At 38.0% G+C, this 27,575-nt stretch overlaps 1 protein-coding gene across 3 annotated transcripts in view; it reads left to right on the plus strand.

Moving 5' to 3' along the window:
* The window catches only part of DLC1 (DLC1 Rho GTPase activating protein), a 176,206-nt gene that overhangs the window by 117,120 nt on the left and 31,511 nt on the right, over positions 1–27,575 (plus strand). The window contains exon 1 of one of the 3 annotated variants that reach the window (XM_072406199.1): positions 18,575–18,895. The exons of the other annotated variants lie outside the window; for them this stretch is intronic. Within the exon in view, the coding sequence (XP_072262300.1) occupies positions 18,859–18,895 (37 nt within the window). The 5' untranslated portion in view covers positions 18,575–18,858. Of the gene's footprint in view, positions 1–18,574; positions 18,896–27,575 lie in introns of those variants that run through there. 3 annotated transcript variants of the gene reach the window in all.

Here is a 27,575-nt window from a genome sequence, read left to right on the forward strand (position 1 = left end):
GTTATAATCCTATAATGTTTTAAGTAAAATGTTACTTTGAGGTAAAGGGTTTTCTTCTATAAGGCACAAAAGGCTTTAATAATAACTGTCCAGTGTATAGGAAGTTGCATAGTCATAGACAATCCCCACCTCCCCTGAGTCCGGGAGACTAGTGACTCAATGGTGAGGGAAGAAGATTGTCTGCTCAGGGGAACACTATATCTAAAGGTAACATCTGGAATTTTACGATGCATTGTATCATTCCCTTGTAAGAGTCCTAAGCCGCATACACACCTGCAATTATTGTCGTTGGAAAGGATCTTTCAGGATCCTTTCCGACGACAAAAGACTGAAAGATGCATGAACGAGTGCTGTACATGCAGCACCCTTCTGCTCTATGGAGAGGGGAGAACGACGGAGCGGCACGCTACTGCGCGCTCTCCCTCTTTGCTTGCATTACAGTCATTCGTCATCCATGGTCCGTGGATCTGCCAGGACGGTTGTTCAGACAATGGACGACGGGCGCAGTACACACGCAAGATTCTCGCACGATATCTGCCCTGAGCCAATTATCGGGCAAAGACCATTGGACATGTGTACGTAGCTTTAGCCTAGCAGCATTGGTAACTGTACAAGATTTCAACATTTTAGCCTTGTGAAAATATAGAGATTTTAACAGTGCATCATAGAGGGCTGATCCAATACTGAGGCTCAATATTTCTAATGCCTGCTGAATTTTCATTTATTCTTATGAATAAAGGCAATCAAACACTATAGAACCTTTCATAGGAGATTAGAATATAAGATTTATTAAAAAAATATTAAATTCAACAATCATGATCATATAATGTGAAATCGCCACTTGAGGTCTCCATCAGAAGCACAGGGTGAAAATAGGAGCACAACTGCCAGCTGTAGACAGAACATTTTCACCCTATATAAAATACCTAAAAAGTACCTTCATTGCAAATCGTTATTTATTATATTTAAAAAAAATATGTACATTTAAAATGCTTAAAAATAGAAATATGAATATAATATAATGAAAAAATGTTTTAGCATTTTAAAAAGGGAATAGTATGTTTGGTCCACAGCGCCAGCATTCACCCAACTAGTGATCCTACCTGTGGTAGCTATTACAGTGGTTAGGATAATAGCTTTTGGTCACTACAAAACACTGTTTGATGAACATGGAAATTTGTATTGAGACATTTAGCTTTGTACACCTTTTGCAGGACAGTTGTCAAATATTGTAAAAAAATGTATCCCTTAGCCACATTTAACCATATTCACATTGGACACCATACCAGAATTCACAATAATGAAAGTGCTGTAACAACTGATACCTTGCTATATCAATAATATCCATACATTTTGCTGTCAACTTACCAAATTGCTGATTATAGAAGTCCTGTGAGGCTTGGAAAAAATAATGCTGTGTTGTGTGACTTGCTGATGCAGTTAAAGCAATATACATACTACAGATAGGCAGTCATATGTCTTATGGGCAAGCCATTGTTTTGCAATAGGTTAACTGCTTCCTTTTACCCAGTTTTGTTATAATGTAACTAGAAACCACTATGGCCGATACTGAAGGTTTTGATGTGAAAAACTATGCATTGAAAAAGAATTTCTGTTACCCACAGCCTCCAATCAGAATAGAATTTCAGTGTCCCAATCTAACCTAATGCAGTAGAAACCACAATTCTTGAGAAAAAAAAAATCAGACTGGGTTTCTGAGTTTCCAATCCAAACAAGTTAGTTGTCAAAAAGCATTTCATGTAGGAATCCCTCTCATTCTTGTGATCTGTTCACATTCACATACTACAGTTAAGCTCCTTAAGGCAGCCTATTAAAATGACGTGTAAAATCAACTGCAGAAAAACTGCATATATTATGTGTTACTTGAGTATGTAGAATAAATATACCTTAGCATATTCAAAGTTATAAAAGTTCCCTATAGGTGGATGAGCTTTTTTGCACAAAAGGTATTAGCTAAAGCAATGTTTCTTTCAACCAGGGTTCAGTGGAAACCTAGGATTCCTCTAAAAGTTGTTGGGGTTCCTTGAACAATAAGCAATTTTTTCCTCTCACATCATTTTAGGTGACTCCAAAATTCTTTTGACTGTTTGTAATGTTGAAGGCTGAGTTAAAATGTAAGGCAAAATGAAGAAAATATGCAGTACGTCTCGTCTCTGTAATTTCTGCACGTTCGTCCATGCTTCATCCCTGGATGGATACTGGCGAAACAATGACCTGCTGATTTCAATCACACAGCTACTCCAATATTAAGACCTTTGTGTTTTGCTCCCAATTTCACCCACCAGCAATGACCTTTAGAAAAGTTTCTCACTCTTTTCTCACAGCTAGATATTTAAATCATTAGACTTTACATGCTGCAGGACAAAATGAGGCTACAACAATTTTCTACATCTTGGCCAACAACCTTCACAAGGTATTTCCCTAACAGATATAGAAATACAATACCATTCATGTCCATTTTAGATATTATTGGGTTTCTGTATGATTTGTACTTCAATTTTACACTAGTTTTTAATTGGTTCAACTAAAAAAACTCACAAAAGTTAGGTTTAGAATAAATATAAAAATAAAATCTCTTCTAAATGTTTCTATTAAATAAGCATTCATATCCCATCATCTAATTTTTTTCCTAATGCAGTTTATGTCTAGATTTATTAGATGGGTCTTCATTTTAGTACAGCTGTCGGATTTGATTCCTATATTCATTTGTTCAAAATATTTACATGACGTGGAGGAATTATGTTACTTAAGACCAGTATTTTTCTAGGGTAATGAGAGTGGAAAATGACATAACGCGTCTGGCAGCGCGGTTTTACATGGCGTATCAAATTGCTCATCATTGCAGGCACCTGTTATTTTGCAAATGAAATAGTTCTCATAATAATGCATGTAACTTAAGATCAACCCTCTGGACTTGTTCCTATAACAACCAAATTGTACTATAGATTAACAAGTTGAACTAAACATTTACTGGTTACCACAGCACCATCTGCTTCCATTTTATTTGAGTTCCTAATAATATTTTTGTTCCCACTCTTTCACTTGGATAAAGACATACAAATTAGATTAGGTTCAACCAGCAGGGAGATCTTCCAAAAATATCCAAAAGCCTACCTATATATGCTAATTTATTACAGAATGGTCCCTGATTCGCAGGAGAATAACCAGAGTAGTAGGGACTTTGCAGAACAATATTAAAATGTTCCCATCTGTGATTAATTTTAGGAGCAAAATCTTAATATATATATATGTGGAAATATACCAGAAAGGCCTAAATTCAAATTTTCATTATTTTAGAGAGGATGAGCCAGCTGAGGTTTTTTTTTGATGTTCAGAGGGGAGAAGATGAACACCAAATTACAGTGCAAACAAACCAGGAAGACTGCCAGTGACAGATAATATTAAAAATGACTGCTACCACTGTACTGTAAAATAAAGGAAAATGTGTATTTTTATACAAAGGACATTACTTTATAAAAAGGTACTCTAATTATATGGACAAGAGGAGTTGGTATATTGGGTTTTTATTGTGTGATATATGGAGCATAGAAGGAATGAATGAGCACTGTAGAGATAGCACTATTCATTCTATAGAAAGAGAGAGGAAAAATGAGCAGGAAGCACCCTACTGTCACTTTCCTATTAAAAAACAGCAGCCAAAATTCCTGTTGGTTATTTAGTTCTCCGGCAGAAGAGATCACTAAAGGACCCCAGAGGCCAGCTGTACAAATGCTAGAATTTATTCTGGAAACTATTGATATTTTTTGCAAGTTTTTATATATATAGCCAACATATTACGCAGAGCTTATATTGTCATATCACTAGCTATCCCTCAAAGGACAATCTAATGTCCCACCATAGTCATATGTCATTAACATTCTCTAAGGACAAATATTAAGGGAAAGACGATTTACCTAACTGTATGTTTTTCTGGGAAATTATCACAAATGTTCATCTTAGGCAGTGAAAATCTAGGATCTGTATGTAGCTTAGTGGAGGTCAGAAGAGTTTGTAGTCCAAATAATGAGAGCAGCCTGGTGTGACAACCATGGCTTTCCCCGTAGATACAGTGAAGTTAGTATATGCACCCTAGGACAGGAAGTGTATTGTTTGCAGGATTACTATGTCAAAATAAATTAGGCTATAATATATAAAATTTGGGTTTAGATACATTTTACATTTACCTGGTTAGAATATTTCAATATATTGGTGTTATTTATGTCTATGACAATGTCTATGACATGTCTGAAACTTTTCACTGGACCTCAGACAAATATTTGACTGTTCTCCAGTTTGGCATTCTTGTCTACTGATAAATAGGACAGAAGTAGCTGTGCAGATTGCATAAGACTGTACATTGGAAATAGTTGCACATACCACTTAACATAACAACCACTCCACACAGAAACTCGCACACCTTTCTAGATAAACATTCAGTAAATTTTAACAATTTTTTCACAAGCCCCATAATGAACAAAAACAAACTTAGGTATGTTTTTGGAAGGCAGATAGGCAAATAAAATAATCATGGTCCTTAGAAATATGTGGAAAAAATTCTGTAATTCTGGTAAATGTTAACTATGCTTTTCTTTAGACCACTAAGTTAGAGAACAGGTTCTCCCTACAGTAATATTTGTAACCATGCCACTCATCACAATGCAAGTATTTGATTGTGCTATCCAAGGTTCCACCTCACCTTTAAAATATTTCTGACGTACGTACACTTAATCTGCCTTTCTCATACTGACTTCCACAGGCATACCTACAAAATTATTCAAGTCTCAAATCTCTGCTTTTACTTCATTTTCCCCCTCTACCAATACATACTTTAAAATGGAAAAATATCTTGATGGATCTAATGCATGCAGTTGGTGTGATTTAAAATTACAGAATACAGCTATGAATGTAATGCAGCTATGAACAATAATGTGGTATTTGTCCTGTGCAACACTTCCTGATGATTACAAGCAAGCATTGGTGTTCCATGATCTATTATATGATCATTAGGAGTGAGCAGAGAAATGCGGGTGAAATTACATTTTTAGCTTCTAATTTCTGCATGCATGTTGATGAAAATTCAGTAAAAAAAATGACACATACTTTTATAGGTGTAAAGCCCCGGATCCCTCCGTGAACCTAGTCTAGTTGGTCCTGCGCCTTCCCATTCTTATTTTTGGCACAGACTGGACAGTGGGTGCTGCCACCTTCTTATGTCTTCTTCTAGGTTCTTCCTAATGTAAAAATGTAAAAAAAACACTGCCTGTGAAGGAGATTGGCATTTTTAAAAAAAGATTAGCTCCCCCTTTTATGTAATGTAAGAAATTTGGTGACAGGTCCACTTTAAAAATAAAAGTCTTGTTACCACAGTGTCACTTTTTACACTGTAATGTAAAAACTATTTTCTGGCATCTCAAATACTAAAAAGCTGCAGAATCTTTTATTCCCAGCTACTGCAAAAATGTTGCAAACCAGGGTAAGTCAAATACCCCCTTCCCAATCCCCCATAAACCACTGTAGTTCTTGCCACCAGCTTGTGTCCTGTAGTGACATAATGAACCATGGAAAGGAACGACAGTGGCCAGTATGTTACACAGCCAGAAGTGTAGAATACATGCATGGGAAATTGTGTTAATTCATTTCCCTACATATTAATGTTATTATTTATAGTACTGGAGTTTAATCTACCAATCTTCTCTTTGAAGCCAAGCCATGAATGTACTATTCCCAGCTAAGAGATGCAGTATGCACTTCAAAAAAAGAAAACCTTTCTCCAATATTGACATCTTTGCAGCCACTAAGCCTTTAGACTTCCATTAAATCTGCAGTGAGGACATGACCCTAAAGTAGATATTTATATAACAAGATCCTATTTTATGATATTCCTTTGACCGGGGGTTATCAGGTAACATTGGCAGTAAGTAAAATTATTTACAAATGTGGTTAGCTGTATTACCCTTAGATGAACCAAAACAGTAGCATGAGCGTACCCATGTATGATTAACCAGGGTCACTGGGAGTGAAAGGTGAATGTGCATGTTTTGCAACACTCTGACCACAACACAGCTTGATATGGTCTAAAAATCTGAATTAAAACAGCTGCATAAAATGGCATAGTGTCTATCGCTAATTATAAGAAAGGGAGATCAAAAGGACAGCTTATCAGAGCTGGAGACAGTTATTTCCATCTTGGAACAAAAAACAAAAGCCACAGTGTCTTGCATCTTCCTTTGAGGTTTTTGGTCTGTATTCGTTCATCCCACCCATCCACCCCCAAACACCCTTCACCTCACCCTTCCTGAATTGGCAGCAGTTCTCCCCATATACTGCCTAATATCTTACAATCGTTAATTGTTTGGAATGTGCGAATACTTCACTTACATAACAGGAACAATGAAAATAGAACAGCATTGTTGTGAGATTTAAAAAAAAAAAAATTATAAAAATACGCCAAATGTGTCTTCCTTTTCTGAACAGCATAACAATGATTTGGCGGCATGCCTGCATCAACACACATTTGTCTGTAATGTTTTAAGGTAGAACTTTGGAGATATTTCTTTTTTTTATCTATTCTGCAATATGCATATAAATGCATTTAATTACAGACATGTTTTTTATGTTACTGGCGAATGAGTGGGTTAGGGGTTAACTTTTTACAAACTTTGAGGTCCTCCTGGGTTCAGTTCCCAGAGACGGAATGGCATTTGTATATTCTCTTATGTTTGTGTGTGTTTCCTCTGGGTTTTCCGATTTCCTACCCAAACTTAGAAACCTACTAGCAAGTTGCCTTCTATCTAAAATGAGCCTTCCAGCATGTGTGTATTACATTGGGAAGAAGATTACATTGTATTCTGTCTATGGAGCAGGTACTAAACCAGAGCTACTGCTAACACATGCCAAAGATGTATTGAACTTTTGGTGAATTTTCAGCACATTTTTCATGCGTTGTATTTGACTATATTATAATTATTATTATACAGCGCCATCATATTATGCAGCGCTGTACAAAGTCCATAGTCATGTCACTAACTGTCCCTCAAAGGGGCTCACAATCTAATGTCCCTACCATAGTTATATGTCATTTATACAGTCTAAGGCCATTTTTTTTTTTGGGGGGGGGTGAAGCCAATTAACCTCACTGCATGGTTTTGGGATGTGGGAGGAAACCCACACAGACAACCTGCAAACTCCATGCAGATAGTGTCCTGGCAGAGATTCAAACCAGGGACCTAGCGCTGCAAAGGCCAGAGTGCTACCTCTGAGCCACCATGGTGCCCATAAAATAATGCACAATTTCATCAAAAAGCACCAAAAAAGCAGCCAGCTGTCTTTTGAAAATGCAATGAAGTGCTGTATAATGCAATGAACTGATGCGTACAGCTTCATAGATTGTAATGGTAGTTATTTTTCATGTGGATTAAGTGCTCTGAGAAGGTGAAAATCATTGCTTTTACAAAATGAAAAGTATCACGCACATCTTTCATTACATTTCCAGTCTTCTATTTTTGAGTATACAATGCTGGGCTTTTTAATGAAAAGCCAAGCACTGCCTGCTGACTGGTTGACAACTTCCAGTTGAGAATCCAAACAGCTCCATATAAGTTAGCAAACAAGGAGGGGTATGTTATTCAGTGATTCATATAGGAGTGTGAGTGAACAATCATAGAAAGAAACCAAACACACTCTTCACAGCATAGTAGTAAGGGTGCTTGATAAAAAAATGAAGAATAACCTCTGCTAAATATTTTTTAGTCGAAAACCTAATAAAGAAAACATATTAAAACACACAACTAAATCCATTGGCTGTAGATGAAATCTATTATACCTTTATGTGCAGTGGGGAATGCTCAGTTACAAAGTTAGAGCCAGTCTTTAAGAAATCCTCTTGAATAACAGCCAGTAGTACATGAACAGGAAGACTTTAGGCCCCGAGTTATGTTTTCTTTGTCATATTGTTCAGTGTGCAGCATATAAAACTGATGTAGTGTAACATTATATTACACAAGTTGTATTTGTACAGAATACCTACTTAACACAAAGCAGGGCTGAAGTATGAAAAGAAAAAAAGTTGTCATCTATAGCAACCCATCAGTTTCCAACTCTCATGGCTTTAGAAATAAAATCTGTTGCAGTCCATGGCAACCGGTAATTTCCTAAAACTGAAGTTTCATCTGCTTAAATTTTGCCTTCATGGGATCTCCTTTAGGCACCCTCACCTTACATCCTCATCAACATGAAAATAAAATGTTAAATAAAAAATGTTCCTTTTTTTTGCCCACCGTCATCATTGAGTCAGGTGTAGGTTGTAGGCAGATCATGGATTGTAAGAGATGATGGCAAGATGCTGTATATGGTTTCCTGAAAATGGCAAATATTATTATTATTATTGTTGTTATTAAACAGTATTTATACAACAACATATAATGCGGCACTGTGGTAACACTCCTGTGTTGCTGATAACTCTTGATTGAAAGAAATAAAATTTAATATACAGCGTGGCATAATATGTTGGGGCTATATAAATCCTGTTTTTTAATAATAATAATAATAATAATAATAATAATAATAATAAAGAAATCCAGGGCAACTCTAAAGTCAGAGCTAGGACAGTTTTGCTGCAAAGGAAGAACTCGATGATGTTGGATGTCCTTCTTCCAGTATATGAGGCTTTATATGATTTTTGGGAGCTTGTAAGTGAGAACCTGACAGTGTGCAGTGGAATCAGGGTAAGCAGTTTCAGTATATTAGAGGAACCTGTACAACTGTGTGCAGGACAGAAGGTATAATTGAAGATCATTTTTTTATACAAAAACTCAACATGTTGTAACCTGGCAGCATTGAATTGAGTGTTAATAGCCCAGCTGTCTGTTTCCAACAGAACTCCAATTCTTCATATTTATTACTTCAGTACCTGAGAAAGTACTGAAGCCTGTCAGTATAACATAAAGATTTAGAATTTTCTGTCATCTGATATTGTTTTGTGCACTATTCCAGTGCTCAATTCTTGTCAGTTACTTTATTGCAAACTATCTCTGAGAACTTCAGAACCCTTTGCTCATTGTTATGGAGAGGGGTTGTTTGTACTCCTGGCCTAGGGGACAATTCTGCTTCTGCATAGGTATAGTAGTACAGAAAGTAAGAGTTGTGAAACTACCATAGAAAGTATGCTACTTAGAATTAGCAGATAAAACTAAGGTATGATAAAGATTCAAAAAATCCTTAAATAGGAAAACTATTTCAGCCACCACATGTAAGATTAGAGCTGGTAAAATACAACATATTAAGTTTGTTTTTGGGTTTAGGTGCACTTGCGTTCAAGCCACCCCCTCCCCAATACAAACACACCCTGACATCAAGACCCAACTATTTCATCTAAAAGCCTGCCCACCTGTGAATGAATGGTTGGTAAAGGGCTAGGCTTTAAACAGAAGGGATTCATTTACACAGCTAATTCAATTAGTTTAGGTATGTTTGTTAAACTGTATGTTGGTGACAAAAGATCATTAAAACTGAGCAGGATAATATGTGCCCTAATGCCATTTATCAGGGTGTGAGTTTCACTGGAGTTACATGGTCGTGCAAAGCAGTTCTGGGTTTTTATATTGCCATGGAATGTCTAAAAAATAGTACTGTATTGATACTCATTAGTACATAACTCTACTATCTTCTATATCTAACCCTTGCTGATTAGTAAATTGACATGCACATAAGATTTCTTAATTATTAATGGGTGGGTGGGTTAATTATACCCACCTATATTTTTGTAAGTTAAACTTAGCAATTAGTCTGGTCCATTTTGGGATTGGGTGTGTTGACTGGGACTTGTACTTGCAGCCAGATACATTTCTAGAGGAGGAAGCTGTATGAAATGCTTAGTGTGCAACGGAGAGGTTTATGTTAAAGCTTTCCAACATCTGGCTTTTTCCTGTGCAGGTTGAGCTGTGTGTAGATCATTGTGCTCTAGAGCATTCTTCACTAAAGTCACTCAGAGCCAGAATGGAAAATTTTACAGCAAGGATCCCCAGACTCTTCAAATATGCACAAGTGAAATATTCTACTGCTGGTCAAAATGAAATATTCAGTTTTGGATACTTACACATTCCTAAGTTTGAGCAAATATGCCATTGACTGACTCAAGTAATTATATATCACCACATTAGTGGAGTCACCAACTATTTGATGTGCAATTCCTATGCTTTGACCATTAGTGGTAATTTTGCTAAGCTGATCCTATTTGGTATTAACCCATAGTAAACCAGATGAAACTAAACTCTAAACTCAAGATCCAAGAAAATATATATTAAAGCTTACTAGTGCTTAGATGTTGGGGCATTTCACATTTTTAATGCCTTTTCTACTTTATTTTAATTTCATTTTCACTTGGTGGTCCTGCCAGTAACACACTCCAAAAACTCATGCATGCATCTTGCTCTAGGCTGCTTGCTGCTGATTTGGTCTACAGAGCATCTCCCCCTCTTTATAGCATAGTGGAGAGGTGTTCTGTTTGTGAACTGGTCAGGCTGGAAACACATCACTAGGTTGATACCTGTGAAGAGTTGGGAGTCAGCTACACCTTCCTACTGGAACGTATTCTCTCATTTACACAATAGTATACAAATCATCTGAATGAACACAGATGTATATCAGCATTTATAATCCTGTAGATGTAACAGATGAAATGAAAAATCAGAATTACATATGGGTATACATAAGTAGGTAATTCACAAACTAGCACTGGCAGATGGTGAGGTCAGCCAAAGCTACACATACATTTCTCTTAGGATAGTTGTGCTTTAAAATAATAAGATATTTTTGCAACATTGCCAGTTGCCTGATTCCCTAACTTGGATCTTGGTAATATGTACTCTGCTATAACTCCCTCAGGACTAGCTCGAGAAATCTCACCTGACTGATACCATACATCTGGTTTTTGTCCTACATCCTCCTATGCTATCATCATTTCCCACTCTATCCTTCTTTCTATCTTATTTCCTTCTAGGATTATGGTTTAACCCATATATCTATACCTGTCTGTTATGTATTCTTTTTTATGTTTTTTTTTTTCTTATAACTATTGAGAAATTGTTTCTGTTTATTACTATTGTTATTATTTCATACCCAGAGTAATATATATATTTATTTATATATATAATATATATATATTCCCACTACATAATGTTGGGGTAAAAATGTATTATTTATCAGCCTTAGGGTAACAATTTAAACTCCATGCACAGTATTGGAGTGGTTGTGGATGGTGCTTGACATGCCAAATGCATTATTTTTCAGCCCCTTTAGGCCAAACCAGTGAATGCCATGTTTCATATTAAAAAGAGACAGTAAAGAAATCCAAAATGAGACTTCTTACTAACAAGAGGACTAGTTTTAAGATTCCATGTTATAGGTCTGTTTTGGGAGAAGATATTCTACTGTGAGATATTGGCCAACTATAGAGGCTTCCAGGTTAGACACATAGTCATATATGAGACTTTTTGGTTACAAGGTCCTGTTAAGAGACTGAGTATTAAAGACACTTTTAGAACCACCCTGAGGTCTTATGATATAGACTGCTCTTTCAGTACAGCCCGATTACAGAATGACTCCTGTGTTAGAGACTACCCTGATCCTAATCACAGAGACTGCTCTGTTTCAAAATTTCTGAGACCACCCTTTTCTGAATACAGAGTTTGTGTTTATTGGTTCCTTATGGAAAAAACATCAATAAAAAACTGAAAAAAAAGTTAAAAAAAAGCCCATCAAGTTTAGTTTTTGCTTTGATATATCAAAATAGGGTAGAAGCTGTCGGACAGCTGATGCGCTTTATATCAAAGACTCCAACAGAGATATTAACACATTCCCAGATGTTCTGTGGTTTGTGAACCTACTTGTGCTTCTTGTTGGAGTTTTTTGTTTAGTTTACATTAAATATTATGCAGCGAGTGAGGTTCCTTATGCTGCTGCAGGAGTAGGAAACTGTAGCAAGGTTTGAAGGACTCCAAACAGGAGCTCTTGCTGCTGGCATTCGCCAGAGTCAAAAGAAGCTTGTCAGTGATTCCACTTCCCAGCATTCTCAAATTCTAACGTAAGGGTATGCTGACCCTTCAAGACAGAAGACCATGGGTTGATTTGTAATATTGTGATCTAGTGATTTGCTTTTAGATTTGCACACAACTGGACAAAAAAAAATCATTTGAATATTAATACCTACTTCTATAATATTTATGCATTTCCTCCCCCCTCATTTAAGAATGGAACGCTGTTGTATAATGAATTAAAAGAAGAAAGAAAAAAACTCTGGCTGAGTGCCAAGATTCATTAGAAATCCCTTTATTAGCTGACATGGTGGCTTAACTTGCTGTGAGTCCATTATAATGTGAGTCCTGTGTTCTAGAGATTTGCTCTTTGATATCTGCAGTGGCATTGTCAGCAAATTCAGAAAAATGCTAACTTAAGAGTGGAAGGAAGGAGAAAGGTAAAGACCTTTTTTTTAAAAACATTCTCAACATGAAAGATTATTGGAAGGTTTCATCTTGGATGCAGGTAAGAAGTAAGCTTTTAATTGGTGCTTAGGGGATCAAAGTTTCTGGGGTTGGCCTGGAATAATATAGGAATAAAAATAATAATACAGCCAAAGGTTCTTACAAAAATGTAGCTGGGATTACTCTAGTTTATTATTTGTGCCTTATGTGGCTATGGCACTGCATGTATTTAGCTTAGTCTGAACCAGTGTTTTGACCACACAGTGCAAAGCAACAGGTACACTTTACAATAGATAGTAATTATTTTACCTGCCACTCCATCCAGCTGTTTAAAGTGAAGGAAGGGTCTTTTGTGTAAGCTAGGAAACGCTGGATTTATGGGCTGCATACACATGCCCAATTGTTGTAGTTGGAAACATTCTTTCATGATCGCTTCCGGTGACAAAAGACTGAAAGATGAACAAATGAGCTACATACACCCAGAACCTTCTGTTCTATGGAGAGGGAGGGGGGAGAAAGAACAAGCAGCACTCTCTTGAGGTTGTTACTCGTTTGTCGTTCATGGATCCGTTAGGGCAGAACAACGAGCGACATTGAGCAACCACTGTACACATGTCAGGTTCTCACCCGAGACAAGCCCAACCATATGTTTTAGGCTTGAATCATCTAACGTGTGTAGCCATAGCCATCGTTAAAATGGAGCTATGAGCTTGCTAATTGACCAAGCACTGTCATGTTATATCAGTCACATGCTAAATAGCTCTTTTATTGACTAAATGTGCTAAATTTACAGTGTATAATTCAAACTTTAAAGGGATTGTATTAATTCAAAAACATTTCCATACTTAACATTTTGTCTAAATGAATTACCAGGAAATATCATTGTGTCACTGCTTCTTCTTCAATGATTCAGTTACACTGATGGCCATTGTTCTTCCCACTCTTTGACGTAATATACATTTTATACATCTCTGGAAATTTTTCGCACTGACCAAATTAACAGCATGATGAGCTATAATACATCAATGCAATGGTACCTATATGACCAGCTACAAGGATTTCTAATGGCTGCAAATCTGATCCAATTATATAATGCCAGTGACTTTGGCTATCTACCTGCCACCAACATTACTCACCAGATTTAATATTCGTTGGAAATTAGCAGCTGGAGAACACACATTGAAGTCAGACTGGTGGGCCAACAAAGCACAATTTTGATTAAGTTAAAACAAATGGTACATGTTAGGTTGGTGTACTTACAGCATTTTATTATCTGCAATCTCCTGTAGATGATTATAGATGCTGTAACCGCACTGACATGGCCTATCTAGTAAAACCCTTAAGGTAGAACCTAATGCTTTGAAGATCTTTAGCCTGTCGTATGACAGATGAGAGTACAGCTTGAATGCCTTGAAAATGAAAAAAAGCATTTCATAGCATGTATGCAAGCTGCCATTCCATAATGTTGCCCATTTATCTTTGTAGACCTCCTATGTTTACATCTTCTAATTCATTATGCATTTCCATGATGTCATCTTATTATATTATTACACCCCTGTCGTACTTCATTAATCTTTCCAAGCTGTATCTGCAGGGTGACTCTTATTATTAATGACGGTAATGCATGTATTATTAGCAGCACCTGCATTTTTCAGAAAAACAATTCCCATCTGGTCACTTTCTCAGCAGATTATAGGCCAGCTGTAGGCTTAGGAACATCTTCAGGCTGTGACTAATTCGAGGGACATTGTTTGTTTTGGAATTATAGTATATTGTTTACTACGATACTGATCTACAAACTACTCTAAATAGGTAAATTATATTCTACATGGCTGTATCTATAATACAATTTGATATATACTGTAACAGTGAAATTCTGATATAATACATTTCATATGGCACAAATATGGTTAAACAGTTATACCACCAATGTAGTCAATTTATTCCGAAAAGGACGAGGAAGACCATTCCATAGAGTTGGGGCAGCTCTAAGTCTTGGAACCGTGTGTGTGTGATGAGGTTATGAGTGAGGAAGTCAATAGTAGGTCATTGGAGGACAGAAGGGAGCAGCTAGGGGAAAATTTTTTTACCAGGTCAGAAATGTAAGAGGGACAAGAACTGTGAAGGGATTTGAAGGCAAAGCACAGGAGATTGAATTTGATTCTTATGTGAAATGGAAGCCAATGAAGAGAACTACAAAGAGATGCAGCAGAAGAGGAGCGGTGGGAAGGATGGATGAGTGTGGCTGCAGCATTCCTAATAGATTGTAGAGGAGAGAGTGTATGTATATATATATATATATATATATATATATATATATATATATAATATATATATATATATATATATATATACCTTTTTCCACTCACCAGATTTGGGACATTTTGGGGTGACATTTAATTGACTATTGATAGTTTCATGTGATGTCCTTGGGGATATAACTTTCCTCCTTGGCAGTCAGCGTCGCTCATTATCACAGGGATCAGTTTCCCATAGTCTGCAAACTTCAGGGCCTGGCTAATCTCCGCATTTCAATGGATAACAATAAGAAAACTGCCAAACAAATTCCAAACTGTCAATTTTTTTTTTGCCGCTAAGATCATTCCTGGTCTACATGCTGTTCTCAGAATGTTACAAGTTCTCATAGTGGATCCAGGCTCTTCTCACCGCGTACATTTTACCCAGACATTGAACATTTAACATTACAGTCACTGGCTTTTGTTGCCGGTGCTTTCATGACAGATTATAACATTACAGAATAAAAGAGGAGCAGTTAATCTTTCACTCCTTTATCCCTATTACATCACAACGTGTTTAATGAAATCGCACCATTTATTTACTGTGTCATTTTCTGAATGCAAAGCCAAGGAATTTGATCTAGTGGGATATTCACACCAATCAATTACTGGGCTGACATACTTTGGCACAATGTACATATTGTACTAGCAGACCATTCTTTTTATATGTCTGTTCTGGTTGTCTTTGTCTAAACTGTTAAAAACTGGATTCTCTTACATTTTGGAAGTCTTTATCAGGATCATAATAATAATAGCAAGGTGTGTATTGTATGTTTGTATGAGCTGTCATGCATGTGTTGTTTGCTATAACAGTCATTAGATTGTGTGTATGTGTATGTATGGGCAAAAATTGGGACATCTCTAAAATATGTTCATTTCTCCAAGTGTTTAATATTGCTCTAAATACCAACTTTTTGAGCAGTTTGCCTTTATGTTAAAAATATCTTAAAGTAGTGCCCCAATTAAAAATTGTGAGCAGGCCGGATTTTTATTGCAGAGGTGATCCCTTCTGCAATAAAACATACTTACCTGTCCATTTGCAATCTTTTTTTTAAGTGCAGGATGCCAGGATATGCTGGGAAGATCTGATGCTTGGAAGAAGACTGGGTGAATATAGCAGCACCTATGACAAGTGAGGACAGGTAAATGTAATTTTAAAAAATGTGATCAGGCAGGTACGTTTATTTATTGCAGAAGGGTCAATGCTGCTCCTTCTACAATACCAGACCTGCCTGGTAGCAATTTTTATTTATAAGGTTTAGTTTGGGTTTAAGCAGTGGTATCAGCCTGTGGCCTTTAGAACACCCCCTTATGCTATGGAGATGAGGAGGGCGGAGTCTTGTAGTCTCAGACTATATTCTGTCCTAGGGTGACAACAATGCTCCTTCATACATACAGTAAAGTAAGTGAAGTAAAGTCCGTCAAGTTAAAATTTAGAAAAAAAGGCTAAATTAAAATGTCATCTAAAATAAAATGTAGTCACCACATCTAAGACATGGTAATCTGCTATACATGTAGTGTTTTAGGACAGATCCCTTCTGGGTTTGCTGGATCACCCAGGTTCTCTCATGACAGTCTGCCTTTAGTAAATCAGGCCCTTGGTATCATCCATTGACTGTCCATTATCAGTCATTACGAGAAATAATAATCTCACAGTTTAGTGTATTGAGCCTATCTCCTTCTAAACTTTAAACAGCCTCCTTGGGTGGCCTGCCAAAATTCCAGCCTGTGTCTGATACCCATAGGATCATTAATGACATTTGTGAATGGGGATGAAGCGGGGGTGGATATTTACCCTACAGGACCCCTATACCAGGAGAAATATGAAGGAAGCTATGGCTGGCCTCTCCTTACAGTGATGACTGCTATATCCACAGCCTTCAATACACTATGTTATTTACCAAATACATCTGCAGATCAGGGGATCTGACTTCAATTGCTGCATGCCTGTATATCTATTTCTCACAGGGGACTGAGGCACACAGAAGTCTGATTTTCATAAGTGTTTCAGGTCAGGGAATGGGAAAGTATTGAAGCCTTAGGCTATGTACACACATAGAACCACTGTCCCTGGAAACAATGTTTCCTGATCATTGTCCACAGGTTAATGAACAAGCTCCAATCTGTTCAATGGAAAGGGGATGGGGAAAGAAAAGTAAGCAGCACCCCACTGTGCTCTACTCCATTGACATGCACAGCAGCCATCATTCCGAATCAGTCATTCATTGATCCCCCAGGACAGATCAGTGAATGATGTCGGAGGAACGCTATACACCTGAGATGAGCACGACTGTTCATCTTGGGCGATAAATTTGATTTGTGTATACAGTCATAGGACGACTATGACAGACAGGCAACCCAGCACTTTTCTAGTTAGACACGGGATGCCTGTCCATTATATCTGTATTTATATTAAAGTAAAATAAACTGAGTGAAACACTCCGGAAAACACATACAAGAAATACAGAAGGCCTTGGTGCGGTCACATTGTATGCACGCTTCATCCCTCACCTGCAAAATATAATAATATATAATATGAAATATTGTATAATATAGGAATATAATCAGTCATCAGTCTGATCCAACCTGGGTTACCCCATGGGGATCCAGGAAAGCCAACACTGGCCACTAACCCTATGTCCTGCATGCTGGGTGAAAGATGATCCGCCATGGATACATTTATTCCTCTTGTGTATGACCACTTCAAACCCATAATAAAAAACACTGCTGATAGGTGAGGGAATCTCTGAACTCTCCTCTTATGGAATGAGCGGTTGCATTGGAAAGATTTTTTTTTGTCCATTTTGTAGGCAATAAGTGTTTGTGTTGAAATTTTGGTTTTTGCAATTTGCAGTTGCCTGATGAGTGCCTCAGCTGCATCCATAGAGTACACTTTAGAAGTTTTTCATGTGGGAAGAACAAACCACAAATGTTGTATTTCTCATCCTTGTACCCCTCCAGGCCCTGTACATGACAACGGCAATGCTAGAAAACCGTTACCATAGCAATACCCACACCACAACCCAACCATTTATGCAATGGCGGACCTAGCCAACAGTGGGGCCCTGTATAGAACTGGCTTTGTGCCCCACTGCCAAACTGACTAGGAACCCCTGTAGGGGCTGAGAAGAGTCCGGGGCCCTCATGCAGCAGCACACTTTGCACTTCTCTATGTTGGCCCTTGCGTCCATGTAACCCTAACACACATATGTACATATATACAGGTTTTGTGTTGATTTGAGTGGACTGAAGGGACAGAAAATAATGTCTGTATGGCGGTGTTTCTCAACCATGGTTGTGTGGAATCCTCCAGAGGGCATTAATAATATTAAACAGGATTTAAAAAGGGGGGGTGCAAATGACAGATGAATACAGTGACACAGGAGGAGAGGAACTTACAATCTAGGAGGTGGGAGAAGTAACACACAACAGGAGTAGGTTGCTAGGGGTTACTTGGTTAATGAGCATTTTGTGCCCCATCAAGCTGATATACTGCAAGTTGTGGATATAGTAATTATAGGAGTTCTTTGCATACATAAAAATGATATCAAGGAGTTCTCCCATGGTAAAACACTGCTATATGGAGTCTATGACACATGTGTGGTGCAGACTTTTCCTGACTGAACATCTTTTTCCAATGCTGTGACAAGAAGCCAAGGTGTATGTTTGCTGTGCCTGTGTGGGCCTGTAGGCGGCGCTGTGTGTATGGCGAGTAATGGGCGTCCTGCTAGGGGATGGCTGACACGCCTAGAGCCGGGGCACACACAGGCGCACCAAGGATCCTCAGTGAGTGTGTGAGCGAGGAGCGGGACGAAGCCTGGCTGGACAGGAGGACTATACCGAGCACCAGAGCACTATACCGGGCACTATACCGAGGACCGGAGCCCAACACCCGGATACAAAGCCCTCCACTGGTCATGGCACTCACAGGGGACACTCACTGGATTACAGCCGTCCTGTAAGCGGATACCTCCAGCATTCTGGCTGTTTGCAATGAGCGCTTCCAGCGGGCTCCTCTCACCCAGGGAAATCTCCATAGGAGCTTGGTAGCGCTGGATCCACATATGTGCAGAGAGAAGCTGGAGATAATGATCCTTACACGTAAGATTCACCTTCTATCTTCTCACATACATCCCCATCCTCTGGGCTCCAGGCAGCCAGCGAATGTGCAGTGTGGCCCCTGAGTGCTGGGGGCCACACATTCATTAGGAAAGCTACAGGTATACAGGGCAGGGACCATTGCTGGAGGGTCACCCAATCCAGGGACCCCAATAGTCCTATGGGTTGTTATATAGGGGAGCCTAATATTGGATGGCTGCATGGAGTATGTCTGAGCATTGCATTCTACACATGTTCAGTAATTGTCACTTAAATCCAATGATCCTCAATGGACAACTGATGGATGTGATTGTGTGTTAGGGATTTCTAATAAAGTAAGAGATCATCCGCCGAACAAATCTGCCAGGATTATTATTATTTTTAAACAGGATTATATAGTGCCAACATATTATGCAGCGCTGTACATTCACTGCACCCAAGAATAATCTTAATTTGTTGCCTTTTAAATATATTGGATAAATTGTTGATCGTTCATTTGATTACCGGAGTCTTGGGAGCTGGAGATTTCCTTGCAGAACATTTGTAAAACATGGCATTGGCAGTTTTGTTGAATTGGTCACATAAACCCCTTCCACAAATCCTAAATTTACCATACTGTAGTCAAAGCTGGAGTGGCCTTGTATGGTTTATACTCTGTGGACTACAGCCCACGTTCTACACCATCACATTCATTGGGGAGCATTTGTTTCAAGTTACAATAATTCAGTGTAATTCCATCTCTGTTATAGAGATGAGGACTCGCGAAAATGTGATTAGTGTACACACCTTCTGTCCTGACAACGCTGCTCATAGAAACAGTACAGCAAGCAAGCGTTGTCATCCTGGGACAGAACGTGTGGTATAGTATAACGCAAGGAAAACCAATGCAGCCACCACATCCAAGGGCTGCTAAACTGTGTTGATTGTTTTTTGTATTAGGATTGGTTTTGTTTTCTTTGTAGGAAAAGTTTCTAGATTATTAGCTAGTTTATATATATATATTACTTTGTATCTGACCAGTAGTTACTTTATGCATATATGACTTTAACTTCCATATCATAAATCCTACACACACCATGATTGCATTTCCTGGGTTACTCATCACTGCAAAATCCTCTATTTTTTTTCTGACTGGCATACTGAAACATTCACCCTGATAAGTCAGCACATACTTTATATCTATATATATATTCGCTCACTTTGTGTGGTAGCATTCTATATACAGCAGAGCCTACAAGTTTATGGGCATGTGCTCCTTTTTTTTTTTTTTTTTTTTTTTGACGAAGACTCCAGAAGTGTCTTTTGAAGTTTCTCACTAATTAGTCTGCAGGATTTCAGAAGGTGAATGCCCCCCTCCTGTTTGTGGTGCCCATGACATCATACCCTTGCCTTTTGATCCCACCCTAAAATCAACACCTCCTGTCGGTAGTAAAAAACCCATATATATCCCGCACTAATAGAAAACACATTTTCCTTCTGTGCTGAAGCTGTCATGCCTGTTTTCTTTCCTTGCCAGCAAAACATATGGGACTTGTGGTGCTAAATGCCTGAGAGAGGCAACGTCTGGCCCAGGGTGTTCTCTGGAAGTCAGTGGCCAGTCATGGTACAATCTGCCTTTATTAATGGCTGGGTAGTATGAGTGACTACCTTTTATTGAATTGTGTAGGTAAGCTTTTATGGTGCTTGGTAAATGTATGGCAAATTGGATTGTTGGCCAACTTGGATGTCTCACCAAAAAGGTGACCTCTGCCCATTCTCTAACTTGTGATGTGCCACAACCATCTCTACAAGTATTATCGGCACATGATGACATCTTGTTCCCTTTTCTCCAGAGACAAGTAAATAATTGTGAAACAATTACTGTCCATTATGTGCTTATTGAAAGTATCTAGTCATTCATTTTTACACCTCCATCAAAGTGATTGAAAATGATGGAAAGTTGCCATGTGAATAGCCATCATAAGGGGGGATGCCAATAGGCTGCTGTATAATATAGAACTCTTTTTTCTTATATGGTGACCATTTATATGGCAACTTTCCAACATTCTTACTCTCCCCATATGATGGCCATTCCCATGCCAACTTTTCACCATCTTCAGCCCTTTCAATGGAGCTGTAATCTTAGTCATTGAAAGTACGGGGTAATAATACTGCCAGAACCTGGTTTTGATGTTTTTGTTTTTTTGTTTTTTTTTTTTTTTACAAAATTGATGTGAATTTGATCATATTTTTATATGCCTGGTAATTTATAACCTAGATCAAATGTGACTGTTTAGCCCTGTGGATAGGTAGGTGTAGGCAGTCCCTTCAATGTTTTTTTGGTTCCTGGTCAACCAAGTGGCCGAAATTGAGTGCAAATTTGGATATGTAAAGTTGGCTTTATAGTTTGGATTCCTCTTTAGTAATAAAAGGGAGAATTCTTTTGGTTGCTATAGGTTATGGCGTTGTTGGTTTTGGCTTGTTGTGTCCGCCTATATGGCAAGGTTGGAACCCAATATTGTCCTTTGGCCATCATCGGATATTTGTGTTTGCAAGCCCTCTGTTCCCAGCAGAGGATGGGTGCAGCTTGTCACATCATTATTTGTGTGGCTGATCTAGGAGAAAAATAATACCGTAACACATTGTAGATCAACCTGTAAGTATAAATCTGTCAGCAGGCCTGGAGCGGTTACCTAATTCAGCATCCATCTGGCTGACAGGAGATTGCTAGCTCTCAGCGTGGATAATTGGTGTTGGGTGATGTCTTTACCTTCACTTCACTGTCCAACTTTGTTCTGCCACGTTGGTCTTTTGTATGGGAGCAGATGGTGGCAGCGTCTTTCCTTCTACCTGGCTCGCTACCACATGCGTGTCAGCCGTAGGTCTGCCATGAACAGAATGGTAGAAAATGTTTAGCAGATGTGCTCACATCACACTCCTGTTTACATTTTACCAAACATTTATCATCGCTACGTCTGTAGAGGAATGTCATGTTCATTAAAGGGGAGCCTTTATTGCATTGTTCGGATTAAAAATAAAGATTACAAAATTCCAATTTGCTTTGGATATTTATTTTGTTGTATTGATTTTTCTGGTCAATATTTAATTCTGTATCTTCATTAGGCTGGAGAAGTGTTAATGCAGTTCAGCATTTTGTCCACTAGAGGCAGCGCTTAGGCTTGTAAAATATTTCAGTATATTTCAATGTTTGCTTTATATTTGATATTTAAAATTTTTGTGATAAACTAACACAAAATATAGGACTTGGATCTTACATGTGATCAGATCCTTATGCCAGAATATACCTTTATTAGTTTATGTTTGATAACAGCAGACGAATATAGCATATCACCAGGCTAAAGGTAATTGGGATGTTGTATGATTTATCCTTTTCAGGTCTGTTTAGTAAATGATTATTCATTTAAAGTAAACATGTGCTGTGGGCAATTCAGAGGCTGCAATTTGGGACCTCCCTGTGGAAATATTACTTCTCTGGCTGATGTGGAATTGGTATGCAGCTGATGAATCATTTAAAATGTCTGATCTGCATACATGTTTCAAAGTGACTTAGACTTTTTCTTTGGATTGATATAACATCCAGGCAATGGGTATTTTCAAAAGCAGAACTTGGCAAATCCCAGTCTATGCTTTTTTATAGTTCAGGTTTTCCTTTGCACTCTTGAAACGCTTACTATGCCTTTCAGGAAGACTTTTGTTTTTCTTTTTGTATCGATGAGTTGATAAATAGTGAAAATTCATGCCATGATTTTTGAGATAAAGTGCCCCTGTCTGTCGGGGCATTCTTAGCATGGTCATTTGGTACTTCCCATGGAAAGCCAACAAGGTTGGAACCCAATATTGTCCTTTGACCATCATCGGATATTTGTGTTTGCAAGCCCTCTGTTCCCAGCAGAGGATGGGTGCAGCTTGTCACATCATTATTTGTGTGGCTGATCTAGGAGAAAAATAATACCGTAACATATTGTAGATCAACCTGTAAGTATAAATCTGTCAGCAGGCCTGGAGGGGTTACCTAATTCAGCATCCATCTGGCTGACAGGAGATTGCTAGCTCTCAGCGTGGATAATTGGTGTTGGGTGATGTCTTTACCTTCACTTCACTGTCCAACTTTGTTCTGCCACGTTGGCCTTTTGTATGGGAGCAGATGGTGGCAGCGTCTTTCCTTCTACCTGGCTCGCTACCACATGCGTGTCAGCCGTAGGTCTGCCATGAACAGAATGGTAGAAAATGTTTAGCAGATGTGCTCACATCACACTCCTGTTTACATTTTACCAAACATTTATCATCGCTACGTCTGTAGAGGAATGTCATGTTCATTAAAGGGGAGCCTTTATTGCATTGTTCGGATTAAAAATAAAGATTACAAAATTCCAATTTGCTTTGGATATTTATTTTGTTGTATTAATTTTTCTGGCCAATATTTAATTCTGTATCTTCATTAGGCTGGAGAAGTGTTAATGCAGTTCAGCATTTTGTCCACTAGAGGCAGCGCTTAAGCTTGTAAAATATTTCAGTATATTTCAATGTTTGCTTTATATTTGATATTTAAAATTTTTGTGATAAACTAACACAAAATATAGGACTTGGATCTTACATGTGATCAGATCCTTATGCCAGAATATACCTTTATTAGTTTTTGTTTGATAACAGCAGACGAATATAGCATATCACCAGGCTAAAGGTAATTGGGATGTTGTATGATTTATCCTTTTCAGGTCTGTTTAGTAAATGATTATTCATTTAAAGTAAACATGTGCTGTGGGCAATTCAGAGGCTGCAATTTGGGACCTCCCTGTGGAAATATTACTTCTCTGGCTGATGTGGAATTGGTATGCAGCTGATGAATCATTTAAAATGTCTGATCTGCATACATGTTTCAAAGTGACTTAGACTTTTTCTTTGGATTGATATAACATCCAGGCAATGGGTATTTTCAAAAGCAGAACTTGGCAAATCCCAGTCTATGCTTTTTTATAGTTCAGGTTTTCCTTTGCACTCTTGAAACGCTTACTATGCTTTTCAGGAAGACTTTTGTTTTTCTTTTTGTATCGATGAGTTGATAAATAGTGAAAATTCATGCCATGATTTTTGAGATAAAGTGCCCCTGTCTGTCGGGGCATTCTTAGCATGGTCATTTGGTACTTCCCATGGAAAGCCAATAGTACTCCATCAACAGTAGTAGTGCTATAAAGCTGTAAATGGGCTCTTTTATTACATTCCTATACAATGTATATATTTTCTGATACACATACTTTACATTTTATTATATCAGTGTATATATTATTTATAAAGTAAACTTGGCACTATTTCCATCTGAAGTGACTCCATGACATAACCTGAAGTGTTTTTGTAGCAGAATAGACACAGGCAGCAAGTATTCCTGGTTCTCTATTCAGTAGGCCAAGCCATTTGTATATAAGCAGCCTGGCCAGATTTTACAAGTCAGAGCAATTTGTTAACAGATTCTTTTCTACAAATCCCTACTAAAAATGCTAATGGTCTGGCTGTAATGTTGATCTTCTGAATGCAATGCTTTCTGAGTCACTGACCTAGAAGAAGACGTAGACAGATTAGCGGTACTGACTTCACTTTGACTTCAGTTGCTGCCTTTTTTTTTTTTTCTTTGGGTCATCAACTCATACTATTGAACCCAGAGACAGCCAGCCAATTAGCCTTATCAAAGAAAAGGTCATCAATGGCTGCCTACAAATATTTCTCACTTGACAGGTTTTCTTTGGAATGAAGGTCTTTGATAACGCTTGTAGCAGTGTGCACTTCTGTATAGAATAATCCGGTTCCATACGCAGCCATGTTAATGGTACTGTGATGGCTGTGTCCTATTGTGACTACAGTCACAGCATTTAGCTTTTGGGTGGTGTCTCTGTTTTGGCTTGGAAATTAGGATGCTGCTTTGAACAGGATGATCAGCAGAGGTAAACAAGGGGTCTTGTACTCGTGTCCTCCCTAGTGACAGGAAGGAGGAAATGAGCCAATGCTTTTGGACTCCTAGCGGCTCCAGACAATGCCAGATCCACCCTAACGTGCAATGTATGTGACAAAAAAGCATTCTAAACATAATAATAACTTCAGATGTTTCCTTTTCCTTTGCTGGTATAATAGACCACACTGGACGAAGTGAGTCTGTAAAAAAAAAATAATGGCCACAGTATACAGTATTAGAAGAGGGGGGAATTATTCTTGCAGACTGTACATATCTGCCTAATTTCCCTTTTTTGATAGCTTGGGGAAGGATTAGACCCCTGTCAGATTTGAATTGATTATATCCTTTCTAGGTAAATTTGTGATTGATGATTGCCACTAGAACAATCTGATGAAGTAAAATCCCACATTTTGTCTCCAGAACTAAAGGGAATCCTCTTATGTGCACAGTGCAGGAAATGAAAGAAAAATTTCCTAAAGTTACACAGATAACCAAAAAAAAGGTTTGGCTGTACAGTGAATGGTGATTAAAACTGCATAATTTATAGGTTTATTAATCTGTTTGATAATTGTTTTGTAGATGATGTTAAGCTGGGTGTGATCATATTCGTAACATTTCCATTTCCCATGAGGTCTCTTGGCATCTCTATGGTTGGATCAGCCAGGTTGTATTGCCTGTATAATAGTTCCTGGTTGTCAAATTCTGCACATAAAACTCTTTATAATTCACTGACCTTACCTAGACATCTTTACAATGTTCAGCTAAAGTGGTTTTTTTGGTTTGATATAGTAGAGGGGGGGGGGGGGCAGGATTTCTAAAAGACTTTGCTGCAGAATGGATTTCTGTGGAAGATTTCCCCACTACCTAACCATGTCTTGAAACTTGGAAACTGTGCTACTTAGAAGATGACTAGAAAGCAACAATATGCGCATCCAAGCATTGACATTCATTTTACTTTACTGAGATTTTGTGAAAAGAAAAGGAAAACATATCGCAATTCCAACAAAGCGGGCTCCTTGTAAACCTAATAGCAAGCACCTATTTCACATATGCTATAATGTGTCACAAGAAGCCTGGGTGTTCTGTATAGGTTTAAGATGGCATTTGTGGTTCTTTGAGTTTCTAAGACCTCCTCTTGAAAGCCCTCCCTGATATCAATCTGTCAGTATTCTGGATAATCGCATGCTAAGAAAAATCATGTGCTAATTAAACCATTTCCTTTTTGTAGTATAGCAATAATTCTAACTGGACATTGTTTCTGGATGTAGTGATGTGCCATAAATGTTTTCTAGATTGTGTTTGTAAGATCCAGTTTTTTATCTTAGGTTTTGAAAGGGATCAGATGTATATTCCAGTTTTACAATGAGTTCATCCATACTTGTCACACAATTTTGTTTTTTCAATTTCGTGAAGTGTGAGTGATGTCAACAGCAACTTTTTGCCCCCAGTGTAATGCTTCCCAATGACATTGTTTTGCTCACAGGCCCTATTGAGGAGGAGGTGAGATTGTCAACACAAGCAACAAAAGTTCCAGCTGTGGTCTGACGTTTAGTTTGGACAACCTGTGATTTTTCAGCTGCTTACCTACCCTGATCATTTATTTACTCACACTGAATATTTCTAATTACCAGTATAAATCTACACTGATATGTGTATTGTGCAGCAGACAGGCCACCTGGGTTATGTTTAGCGGCGTGGGAAATCTTTCTTTCCAGGTTATCAGTGGCACAGATCAGTAGAGTTTCTGCATAGAGACAAAGGCTCGGACTTCTCCAACCCCCAACTCTATGGCTATTGCTAAAGCTGTGACTGGACCCATATATATAAGTGTAATGACTCTGCCTACAGCTTGTGTTCCTTTGATGATCCACAGGTATATTTCAGTGGTAATTGTCTGCTTACTATTCCTGCACCATATGAGTCCCACTTCATGTGTGCAAAAATTGAATGATGGAAGCAAGTGCAGTGGGTCCTTCATGGGGATCAAATTAAAAAAATCATTAATATCTATCAGGTTCAGCCTGGTGGCTGTTACATTAGCTTTGGTTTACAGCAAATGCTTTTGGGGCCTGCTTTTCTATTTTAAAATGGACAACCCATATTTTCAGCAACTCTGACCCAATCTTTTAAACGTGCTTTAGTATAATCTTTCAGGCAGATGTGTAGCTGACACTTTTCAAGGATTGATTCATTTTCTGATGTACAGAAGATACTGTTATACCCAGTTTGAATTGGTCAAACCTGTTGCATCAGAAGCAATCTGTGTTCAGCTGTATTTTAAGTTCCTAAAGACTGCTTTTATTATTTTTATTCTTAAAGCTCATCCTTAATCCTGCTGGTCTCAGCCATTCCTAAAATAGTTCTTACTTGTTCTTAAACATTGACAGACAGGGAACTGGGGAGTAGTGTAAATAACCACGTGTGTGGTGCACAGGATGTCAGGATTGTCTTTCTTATTGTTTATTATGTTTGACCACAAGGTTGAGGAATATGGAAGAATGTTGAAGCTGTGAGATTTCTACAGGGCTATTTAGAGTTAGTAGATCAGCGGCAAGAGAAAAGCTTCTCCTAGCTTTTTCATTCACCCATTGAGGAATTCTCTGACCTATGTTCCCAGTAATACCCCATTGCTATGTTCTCTACTGAAATAATATTTTTTTTTATTTTTTTAGGATTCTGCATTTTAGCATACGCTATATTATGTGTGTATATATATATATATATATATATATATATATATAT

This window comes from Pyxicephalus adspersus, chromosome 3 (genome assembly GCF_032062135.1).
Source record: "Pyxicephalus adspersus chromosome 3, UCB_Pads_2.0, whole genome shotgun sequence".
NCBI lineage: Eukaryota > Metazoa > Chordata > Amphibia > Anura > Pyxicephalidae > Pyxicephalus > Pyxicephalus adspersus.